The 12,627-nt window shown below is 32.6% G+C and overlaps 1 protein-coding gene across 1 annotated transcript in view; it reads left to right on the top strand.

Annotated features, from left to right (window-relative positions):
- CDC42BPA (CDC42 binding protein kinase alpha) overlaps positions 1-12,627 on the top strand; it is a 296,719-nt gene that overhangs the window by 240,318 nt on the left and 43,774 nt on the right. Inside the window, exons 24-26 of the mRNA XM_081039105.1 lie at positions 362-438; positions 1,502-1,549; positions 8,603-8,641. Coding sequence (XP_080895231.1) covers positions 362-438; positions 1,502-1,549; positions 8,603-8,641 — 164 coding nt within the window. The remainder of the gene's footprint in view (positions 1-361; positions 439-1,501; positions 1,550-8,602; positions 8,642-12,627) is intronic.

Below are 12,627 nucleotides of genomic sequence, written 5' to 3'. Positions count from 1 at the left end.
GTTTGATGATAAATTAGCTTAGAAAAATCAGACATAATCAGGGCCCTGTTTTTAAAATTCTCTCAACTCTACCAAAATATTTAATGTGTTTTTTGTGATGTACTATACAGGGAAAGAAACAAATTTAATAACTCAAGTCAAGAACATGTGTCTCATGGAGACTGATGTAATTTAACTCTTACATGATATTGCAAGAAACATTAATGTAATTTGGTTTTTTAAATACATAGAGTAATAATATTGATCAGCTTTGACATACGGTAGTCTGTGAACTGCTTTTAATAGATTCAGAAAGGAAAGGTCATCCATGAAAATTAGTTTTAATTGTTCTAGTTTAAAAAACGTTGCTGCTGTCTTATAGGTATAGAGCACCAGGACTCACAGCATTCTTTCTTGGCATTTTTGAATGCGCCTGCCGATGCTCTGGATCAATTTGAAGTAAGTATCACACCTTTCACATATCTCTTTGGTCAATTTAAAAATCACTTTGTGACTTAAAATTCACTTGCAGTAAAACTTTTATTTTATCCCACATAAGAGGACCTAGAATCTTATATATGAAAAAAAGAACATTAGGAAAAAAATATGTTCTGCATTCTTACGGAAACTAGTCACATTTGTATTTAAGAAAACACGTAAGGAAGGTCTAAATATGAGAGTTATTATAATATATCAAGGCAATTTTACTTCTTCCCCTGAGAAAACAGAAAGTGCAGAACAAATCCTAACTTTTGAAGTAATTTTGACACTTTCTTTTCCTGTAAGGCATAGAGCCACAGTAAAAAGCAATTGAAAATGTCAAAGCTCACAATAGGGCATTGCTGGTTCTTGTTTCAAATTTATTCAGTTTTTCCGAAGTACATAATAGGAATGGTTTTTAAAAACTGTATCCCATAGAGCATATTAGGTAGATTCCATATTAATGAAATAGTGAGTGTATGATTATGATTCTTTGGTACTTAAATTCTTTGGTTAAAAAAATTTGCAATATAAAGTATATTTTTGTACCAGAAAATTGAAGTTAGTGATTATATCTTTATTCAACAAGTGTTCGTATTTCTCTGTGCAGAGCACTCTTCTAGGTGCTAGAGATACAGTAGCGACCAAATAGACAAGTCACGCCCTCAAAGAGCTTACACTGGGAACAATTAGAGGCAGAGATTCTGTGTCTTCCGTTTAGTTGTTACTGTCTAAAATGCTTACATTAAATTTTATTATTGGTGATTTGTCTTGAGATTTCATTTTATTACATTTTGGGCATAGTATGTGAACTATATTTCATTACTTAGGGAAAGGGAAAAAGACTCACTCTTTAAATAGTAATAAATGAATTTCTAAGTTCCTTGAGAAACAATGCCGTGACTACTTTTTTCATTTATTTATTTGAGTAATGTCATTTTGCCTTTCAATTGTTTTTACAAAATTTTTAATTTATTATTTGTTCTGATTAAATTGCTTCATCCATATTTTCTATTTTTTTATTGCTGTATTCGTTAAATAGGATTCCTTTTCTTCTTCCTCATCTTCACTGATTGATTTTTTGGATGACGTAAGTCTTTGATTTTCAAACCAATGCATCCTTCAGTAAAAGAGATCAGTGAATTGATATGAAGAATTTGCCTAATGCAGTCAGTTTTAGAAGCATCACATTTGATAATTTATTTGTGAGCCATAATTTCTTTCTTACCTTGAGTGTAATGAAGAGTTTATCATTATTAAACATAATAAAGTAAAAATGTACTTTGTAAAATTCTTTGGCCATCAGAGAAGTTCTATATTTCTATTCTTTGCAACAATTCTGAAAACTGTAATGCTTATTTGATTATTGTCACTATATAGATATACTGTATATATATATATATATATATATACATATATATATATACACAGATATAGATATAATTGCTCATTTTTGTTTTTCATGGTGATATCTATTTCACATTCCCCATTTCTTCACAGCACTTTACTATTTAATTTCTCTGTTACTTAAAAGTAAATCTCTGGAGGTATAATCAGAAAAAGTGACAAGTTTTATTTATTAAATCTTCCAGTAGATTTTATCATAACACAGTAATTGAATACAAATCATTTTTTAATGCTGACAGAATTTTTCTTTTAGTGTGGAAAGTGATTTTAGTTCACATATGCACTATATGCACTATAAATTGACTACATTATCATTTTCTCTCCTGAATTCTATACAATTAGTAATTTAAAAGTTCCTAATGTATATCATTCATTCTTTTTACAGAAATATCTGCCACATGCATTCTCTGTATTCTGCATTAAATGGGACTATAATCCCTGTCGTAAGCATTTTATTGTCATGTTAAACACTTAGTCATTCCAAAAATTGGGAAATAAAATTAGTTTAAATGTAAATATTGTACATAGAACTATTTTTTAAACCAGGGGAAATTCTTTAAATGTTTTATTTTTGCATTTTATTAATTATAATTATTATATTCAGAAGATAATTTAGCATAATTTTCCACTAAAGGAAAACTCTTGATCTAGATTTTTAAAAATTATTTTAAAGTGTCTTTTGATATCTTTGAAATACTTATACTGACGTATGCAGCCTTCCATTCTATATGGAAACTATTTTTTTATTCTTGAGACAAATAATTATTCTAGGTAATTCTATAGTGTGATAAAAAGAGAACTCTCTTCATGTGCAATAGCATTTCATGTTCTAATCTGCTGTATATTTTACTATCTGAAAATACTCAACATGATGTTTCCATACAGATATCATTCACCTTAAAAAGAATGGGAAGTTTGAATAAATTATTTCAATTGTTCTTTCCACTGGAAAACCATTTTCATTTTTGTTTCTAACAAAGTCTTCTCTACATCCCCTTTTCTCCCCAAAATCTTTAAAAGTGAAACATAGGAGTAGTACGTGTTTTGGCAAATAGGTTATCTCTTCTCAGCAGAAGAGACTACAGGAACTCACACCTCAGCGTGTCCCCAATCGTGGCCCTGCTCCGGTCCCCTCCCAGCTGTAGTGACTGCTCCCGCTTTCACTTTTCCTCCAGGAATACCCTTTCTTACCCTTCACATACTGTTCTTCAGCATTAACTCAATTCAAGCATACAACTAAATTTTAAAGCAGTACTAAGGAACTACTATAAGATGAAAAGGAGGTGAGTTCACAAAGGCTGCTGAATCTTTATGATTCATGGTTCTTCCCCTCATTTGTTTCCTAAGGTCTCTTCTCCCAATTTATTGGTTAAGCCCTTAAGTTGACTTAAATTCTACCTCTGCTGCTTTCCAGGTGTATGATTGGGAGCAAGTTTTCTAACCTTTCTATATGCTACTTTGCTCATTGGACAAACAGGGATAACAGTAGTTCTAATCTCACATGGTTAGTTGAGATTTAAAAAAAAAACAACTATGTATGTAATGCTCTCAGTAATACTAGTTATTATTTTTGTACTATTAATAGGCCACTTCCCCTCCCTTTCTGTATTCCTTTAGCCGCCTTCCTTGTCCACCAATCCATTTCACTTCAGTGTTTTCTTCTTTATCACTCAGCCTACCCCACCACCAGTACGAAGCACTATAACTTCCTCCAGAATTATCAAATCACATTACCATTGGAAAGTGGTTTTTACCTGTCAGGGCAAAGATCAGCCAGCTGTAAACTCACGTTATAAAAAATATTTTGTGTTCTTTCTTCATGTTTTATGGCATAAACCTCTTGTTTCTCTTCATAGTTTATGTTTAATGTTCACCCTTTCCAGAATTATCATCCAGTTCATCCTCAAACCCATAGTAGAATGATGTTTTAAATAATGATATTCAGTCTTTGGCATGTTTGGCTTAGCATCCAAGATATTTAGTATAACATTCAAGTTCTGTAGCTTCCTTTCTCTTAGGCGTTTTAATTCTTAAGGAATAAATCTTGATTGTTCTTTGTGCCAAAACTAGTTAGGTCGTTGTGCACGATGCTTATAATATGTGACTGCCCTCTGTGATGAGTAGACTAACTCTTAACCAGCACACATCTTAACATAGAATACGTAACTCAACATAGAACACATCCTCTGATCATTCTTTTTTGTTTTCTTGTTTTCTGTCTCATTGCTATAGAAAAGTAAAAAAAAAAGTTTACTTTTTTTTGAAGATGTATGTTGAAGATATGTTGAAGATGTAAAATTTTAATTGAAGCTACAACTTGTAGGTGTAGGAGGGAATAAGGCTAGTAGTATTAAGGAAAATTGCAGAAATCAAGTTTTCTTTGGCGTCCTCACATCACTGACCTTCTCCATCTGCCCCCAGTAGCCTAGTGCCCTCATAGTGCCCTCTCATTCTTTAGCACTTTAGCACTAATGTCCTGCCTTCTCCAAAATCATCTCTACTTTTCCCCTTAACCCTCCCACACAAGTCTATTAAAACTGTAATTCCACTACCTAAAGCAGTACACATAACCACACTCCCAAATCTAATTTTTCCTCACTGTGTTTTGCCTGTTAATTCAGAATTCAAGTGGGTGCTAGGATTTTGGGCAATATGAGAAGACATTTGGAGCAAGACGCTTTTCTTTTAAGTTAACACTATTTAGACGACTCTGTGTGTAAGAATGGCCTTGATAGAAGAGTATATGTAACATCTGTCCCATCCTTCCCTCTGATTCAGGCAAAGCAGAATACATCCTCCACACTCTGCTTCTATAACTCGGGGATATAGGCATTTGGTCTTTTCTATATGTAGAATCATAGACTTTTGAAAGAAAAAAGAACCTTAGGAAATGTTTTATCCATTGGTTTTAACCATTATTTATCATAATACTCTCCCATTAGAAAGTGACTTTTTAGGATTCTGTCTTTTGGGTATTAGGGAAGTAGTGATAAAGGGGTTATATGTGATATTCTTTAGGGCAGATAGAAAGGAGTTTGAGTTAATTTTAAAAGAAACTAGGACCACTTTGATAAGTGATCTCATGGGTAAGATATTCACACGTGAGTTATTAAGACAGCAGTAGGACAGAGACCAGGATCCCTTCTGCTGTGGAAATTTTTCCCTCTTCTACCCTCATCTTTTTTCTCAACCCCATATGCCCAGTCCTGGACTGCCAATGATTACTTCACATTAGGCCTCATCCTCCAGGTAACAAGCTGGGTGAGGGGCAAATAGAGCTCAGCAACCTGTGTTTCCTCATCTGTTCTCTTCATCCCAATGGTAACAGTTTCAGGGGTCATCAGACCACACTTACAGGAATTTCCTATTTTGTTCAGTTTGTTTTCTTTTCAAATGAACCCCCCCAAATGCTTGGCATGACTGTATTAACGGTAATACTAATTGTGGTCATATAAATGAACTATTTGCTCTTTATATTTGATAAACATATTGTCATATAGTAAATATATGCCGGGTAAGTTTTGAGTTTTATTACATTACAATTCTACACTCTGTTCATTTAGCTCAAGTTCACAAAAATGGAAATTGCCTATTTACCTGGCAAATGAGAATGTAGCAAGTTGCTTTTTGGAGGTTGTCTTACTCTAGTGTACTGAGGAAAGAGTAAATTAAGGAATTAAAGCTCCAGAATGTAAAGGTCGGACACACAGGAGCAGAGGTAGTACCTATAGTCCCACTGTCTGGCCCTCCTAATCCTGTTTTCTTGTATTCTGACATATGAAGAGAAGCAGGCAGGCTGAGAGTAATGTCAAGTGGAGTTTTACTCTTGGTTTTGACCTCTTATAAAATCTTACTAAGACGTTCCAGAATATTTAATTTCAGTCTTGGTTTCTAGCTTCCTTCATGCATCTCTTGATTTTAACATTGTTCTCTCCCCTAGCTTCTTTCGTATTCTATCTTAAGTCACAGAAGTCTGACGCTGAGCAGCTTAGTTTTAACTATATTTGAGGAAAGTTGATCATATGTGAGAATCAATGGAAGAGAGAAATTTAAAACGTGTTGTAAAGATTTTTTAATCCTAAGAGCAAAACTAGCCTAGATCTTCCTGAGAAAGTACGGCACTCCTAAATTTTCTTCCTTCAATTCTTATTTTTTAAAGCTTTCATCCAAATATTAATTAAGCACAACCTTTAAACTCTCACATTTCAGAATATTGTCATATGCAATCCTTCCATAATTTAGAACTATGTTATATAGCATATTATTGCAGGTATTATATATTTTGTATTAATATATCATGCATTGTAATGTATGTAGGCAATCTAGAGGGAAAGAACCAGGACTACATAGTCATTCACCTCTTCAGTATTTTATTAAATAAGACCTCTGGAATTCATTAACTGAAACTTAAAATCAGTTAGCCAAATGATGTGTCCATAAGATAAATTACCTCTTTTGGTTTGTGCTTGTGTGCTTACTTCCATAATTGGCCTTAAAGTTCTAGTGGCAATTTATAGACCTAAATATAAAACAAATATTTTTAAATGGTATCTAATTGCATATTAAGAAAACATACTAGTTTCCAATGTTTGCCTTGAGACCAGTTTCGGTGTTTGTAGAAAACCATGGTGTGTGTGCGTGTGTATGAGAGAGAGAGAGTTTTCCTCTAATTGTACCATCAGTAAAAAAGTATAATTTGCCCTTTTCTTTTGAAAACATAAAAATAGTTGTCAGATTTGTAGGTAGACACTCCGGGAAGAACATTAATACTCTAGTGACTAAGCATCATTATTAGTTTTGTACAGTGCCAGCTTGGAAAATGTGTTGTCCTTCAACTGCAAAGATAATTTTGAGAGACATTTTGACTTATCTTTAGTATCGCGGTAATATATTTACTTTGAGCTATTCCTGCTTCTTCATGGTTTTAGCACATTCCAGACTCTGACCTAATAGTAGATAAAAAGTGAAAGATTTCTCTATGTTAAACATTTTAGCACTTTTTACATGTGTAATACTACGATCTGCGCAATGGCAGATACTGATGTCTGATAAGACAAATCAGACATAGAATTGACCCCAAAACGCTTATTTTATTATTAGTGCTCAAAGCAGAAGCCAAATAGTATTGAGAAATGAATTGAGAGGCTAGAAAGTACAGACCCTGATTGTATACCTTTTTTTGAGAAGTCTGACTAAGAAAGTTTGAATCCTAGCTCCACGCACTTACCAGTTTTGTGACCTGTGGCAAGTTAATCTATTTTCTTCGTCTTTAAAATAAGTATCACATTACCTTCCTTAAGGATTTCTGTGAGAATTTAAAGAGTTCCTGTATGTAAAGTATTTTGAGAAGTGCGTGTATACATTACACACATGATAAACATTAGCTATTGTCATTATTAAGGAAGAGAGGGGAGAGATTAAATGTTAGCTAGAGACAGGGTTGGGGCTTGACTTGTTTTATGTTGGTTGGGAGTGGGGAGGATAAGACAGGTACTTCCTATTAGTAACTGATGGAATATAACCAGGTTTAAATTTGAGACTTGGACCTCCAACATAATGGAAGTCTGACTGGACTAAGAAACAAAAACTTGTGTAGAAACCTGCAGGCCTTCTAATCCTGGTTTGCTATTAACTCTTTGGGACAGTGTTCAAATCACCTTCCAGTCCAGTTTCCTATGGAAAGAAATAACAGGTCCTGTTTACCAACCTGCCAGTTACTGTACAAATAAAACTGATAATCTTGCATGATATTTCTTATCCTTGAAGTTTTCTCTGAAATCTTCCATGATTCCTGTCAACTCAGTTTATAGATTTCCTCCTCTGGGTCCCCCTAAAAATCTTGCACACCCCTCCTCCAGGTTCCCACACAAACTTTGTCATAAACTTTGTACATATTTCTGTTGCAGCATTTATTACATTGTGGATGGCTTGATGTCTTCCCCACCCGTCTGTTATCTGCCATGCCTACTTTATCTTTTTAAGGACCTGACATATGTAAACCCAATAAATGTTAGGTTCAAGTAAGTATAGGAAATTGCCTGGGTAGATATGGTTCATATTTGGGAACTCTACTGCTTGAGCATCACAGAATTTCAAAAACTTGAAAAATGTTTTGATATAATTATTACCTACTTATTGTTACTTTTTCCTAATTACTTAATTCTTTAATGCCAGAATGGTAAAAGTCCCTCTTTTGTCTAAGCCTAATATCTAGTCAAGATGGACAATATTGTTGAAGTCACTGTTTTTGCTTTAATCCATTATCAATAATTCTGAAGGCCTAATTTAGCTCTTATCATTTAAAAGAATCATGCTTGAAAAGAGTAAGAATTTGGTAGCTAAATGTCTGAAGACTAGTTAATTAAGTATTTTATTAAATGCTTACCAGCACTAAATAAGAATTATTTAGATCCTTTTTGTTCTGACATTTCAAGTTGCTACTGCCAGCCTTCCCAGGGAAGAAATTGTCCATCACTTGATGGAGCGTTATGTCGTGGGTCACTGTGCAAGGTCCAATGAAAACGTAATATCATCATTCTTAGACCTAGTCTGAACAACTACTTCTTTACTGTCCTATCCTCCAGTTTTTCCTGAAAATACGTGTCCTTTCAACCTATCAAGAAAATGTGTCTTTATATGTATGTTTATATACTTTGTCTGTTAATACGGTAGTAGTCATTGAGAGTCACGTGTGTAAATACTTGTAACGTGTAGTATTCTCCTTTCTTTGTTGAAGCTCTCTCCATCCTGTACTCCAGCTAGCAAAGGCAGACGTGTAAGAGACTATTGCACTTTGTGTCCCCATCCTAAGCCCTTTACCCTCTCTCTTATCCTTGTGGCCTGTGGTTGCAGAACATGCTAATGTTTGTGTGCTATATTATTCCATTTATTGCATGCTTTGTGCTGCTGCTCCTGCTGTTGCTACCTGCTTTTCTGTATTTTCTTTTCTTTTGACTTTGGCCGCAAAGCTTTAGGAATGTTCATATATATTTCTATAACCAAACTACTAAAATGATGAGGTGTCTTTTACTTTGGGGAAATAAGTGATCCTAAAATATGTTTTCTAAATTGATCCCATACAAAGTAATTGAGTTTATAAATAAGAATCTAATATCAGCAACTATGTAGAGATTTCTTAGAGATTTTCATTATATAGAAAGAAAACTTGATAATTCATATTATGCAAATTTCAAAAAGTGATTTGGGACATGTTATAGATCTATTGACTATAATTTTATGTAAATCAGCCCTGGAGAAATCTTTAATAGATTTTTTTTAATGTAGTTCAAAGGAATATCCCCAAATTCTTAGATTTATAGATTTGGAGCAATAATGTTAATAATACATCACTTATATTCTAAGATATATCCAAGAGTTTAAAAATGTTTGTAACATTCTTTATCTGTTATGCTAGGGCTAGCTCAGTGTTTCTCAATCTGAAACAGGCCAGCTGCTACCTCTGTTCTGCGAGATTCTGATATGCCCAGAGTGGCGAACCTATTTGTGGAAAGGTCTCAAGTTTTTCTAAACCAGCCTCCACCCCAATACCAGTATACACAGATGCGTATTCCTCAGTTGAGAAGCAGTGGGTCAGCTGACATTATTGGCTCTGATTTTCATATACCATGTAAACTAGCAACATTAAAAAGGAAACCCTGTGAAAGATACGTTTTTAACTTTCACCTGTCAGCTTCCTGATCATTGGTGTTGATCCATACCTTAAATCCAGAATCCTTGGACTTGGAAAGTTCTAGATCAGGGAATTCTCTGATTTATAGAGGGCATGGAAAGTAGAGTGGCCCACTGCTTCTTTCCTCTTATCTTTCTGGTGTGATGGAGAGTTGATTGTAAAATAAATGTGGTTAGCCCTCATAAAGCACATCTTTTCAAATTACTGGTTGATAATGAAGCAGCAGTTCAGATACTGCTTGTCAACCTCTGATACCAGTTCAACTGATACCTCATTAATTAAGTTTATGAGCAGATTGCTGGTTCAACTGATTTCTTGATTATTTTGACATTTGTTGAGAGTTAAAACCATTGGGTGTTTCAGTTTATCAAATTAATCTGAGTACTGTTAATTATATCGTATAACCTCGGGAAGGGAAGACCAAAATGTTGTGTGTCCAATTGTATTAGGTTCATATCATCAGCCTGTGAATTGACTAAACTTTTAACTGTTTTTGAGTAAGGTTATAATTCATAGAGGTTTTGTTTTTCTGGTAAAATTTATTACAGGTTAGTTATTGCCTTGCTAATGTCTAGGGGCCTTGGCCACCTAGAACATTTCTGTGAATCTTGAAATAAGGAAAAAATTTTGAGGGGAAAAAGCTGTTATGAAGTCTCTGTTCTTTAGTCTATATCTTTATTCTATAGGATATGAATAAACCACACTTAACCAGAACCCACTGACTAATGCCTATGATTTTTTTTAATGCGGATGTGATAGGCATGGTCATTTGCTTTCCAGGGTTCCTTCAGTGTTTGCTTGGTTAAGTATGTGACAGATGAAAAGTCAGCCACTGAAAAGTGGTAATGTCTGTGAGGATGATGATTGAAGAATTACCAATTATTCAAGTTACAAAGAAACATCTCAGTAGAAGAGTAGAAGAGGAAGCGCAGTAGTCCCTGGAACATGAGTGTATTACGTACCATAGGACCCGTATATGTAGTTACCATTCGTAACAGAGGCCTCGAATCTAATAGTAGTATGCAATCTTTTGTATATATTATGTTTTTAAACAAGCAAATACATAATACTTTTATAAATTTAAAATTATTGAAGTGACAAATATGAGTTATTACTGTATAATTACTGTATTTTTGTTTCCAATGTGCTAGAAAGCCTCATTTACAGTCTGAATACTTAGGTTCTGTATAAGTGGTGTTATCTAATTAAGCATAGTATAAGAAAGATTTGCTATAAATATTATTATCTAAATACAAATGGTTATGGAAAGGTCCATATTGTTTTTCATTATACTGAGAAACACTGAGTGTTTCATTTTAGATGATTCCTTCAGAACTTGGAGCAGAGATTATAAATAGCCAACATGTGGCTTAACTTTATGTTTTCTTACATTTGTAAATTCTCCAGAGTAGATACTCAAATCAATATATTGAAAATAACTTGAAAAGTTTTCATAAAGAGAAATAAGTTACAATATTTGTAACTAAGGAGATTACACTTACTAGTCATAACCTTCAGGAATTTATGATTTGTTTTAGAATGTTAAAATATTATATTTAAATTGTCCAAATGATACAGTATTTCTATAATACTGTTTTTTATAATAAACTTAATTAACAGAATTAATTACATAACTAAAAATTTGAGGTTATAAAGTGTTTCTGAATACGAAAAATTAGATTAGTTGCCACATTGTTTCCAAAATATTTCTCGCTAAAGAATAAAGAAAAATTGATAAAACTTGAATATTTTGCTATTAACTTAGAGTTTTATAATTATCAATACAAAATATGTTAGCTTTATGCTATTTTTAATCTCTATCAAATCCATATAAAACTTGGTATCTTTTACTTTAAAATCAGGTTTCTTAATAGAATGTTTTGCTACTTGTATTTGTTCAAATCTGTAATTATTTTTGTAGTTAAAAAAAAGACCCATTCAATCATATTCAATATGAGTCATATTCAATATGAGTAGTTTTAGTAGTTTTTATTATTTAGAAGAACTGCATAATTTGAGGAATTACTGCTTATAGGTAATCTAAAAATTACATCGGATCCAGGGAGAAAAAAACTTTTGTATTTTACTGTACTACTCTAAAAATACATTTTGTGGAGTAGTCATTAGGGAAATCCTAATGAATTCAGGAAACATTATGGACTTTTTGCATGACAGAATTTTGCATTGTGGACAATATTGCGGATACTCAATTTTTCTGCTTTTTGTTCCAAACAGTAGAGCAACAAATAAAAATGACACTGACGTATAGTAGATGTTTCCCTGTTTATCAGAATAACTCTTTAAAGTATATTTAATTAGAAAAAAGAATTATTTTTTCAGTAGATTACAGGTTAGAAATATTGAGTGAATTGCTTTTACTGTTAAGGTTTGTTTCCAAGATCTGTGGATAATATCAAAATATACTGTGTAATAGTAGCTGTTTATTGTTTTTTAGTATTATCCCATTTTTATCATTCTTTCTGTAATTATAAACCCAATTATTGAATTAAGATATCTCTGTTATTGATTATATCATATTTATTAGCTTTTCCTGCATTATTTAAGTAAGTCATTACTTACATTTAGTACTTAACATTAATTTGTTTACATTAATATTTTATAACAATTTTTTAACTTCTGTGGTTTAAATATATTAATGATTATTTTTCTTTTGAAGGTAAAAATAACTAATATTCTATTAATAATTCCCTTGCTGCCGTGTTCTATCTGAATCATTGCAGGTTAATTATTAAAATTAACTTTAGGTTATCTGTAAATCCTACTGTATGGTCATTGAGTATTATGAAAATTTAGTAAAAATAATTGATCGTTAGTGGATTGAATAAGCCATTAATTAGAAATGCACTGGTAAATATTTAATTATAAAATTAATAACATCTTGAAAACCACAGTCCTCTTGGTGATACTTAACACTTTGATAAAGAAAATATATAAGTGGTATTGTATTTTTATCATTCTTACTGTTAATCCTCTTTTGAGATATTATTTACATTGATAGTAATCCAGAAAAGAAATTAAATACTAAAATCTATTAATCTGATTAGTTGTTA

The sequence above is a fragment of the Rhinolophus hipposideros genome, assembly GCF_964194185.1.
Source record: "Rhinolophus hipposideros genome assembly, chromosome: 26".
NCBI classification, from domain to species: domain Eukaryota; kingdom Metazoa; phylum Chordata; class Mammalia; order Chiroptera; family Rhinolophidae; genus Rhinolophus; species Rhinolophus hipposideros.
Note: the sequence above shows the minus strand (reverse complement) of the source record. Positions and strands in the feature narration are given on the sequence as shown.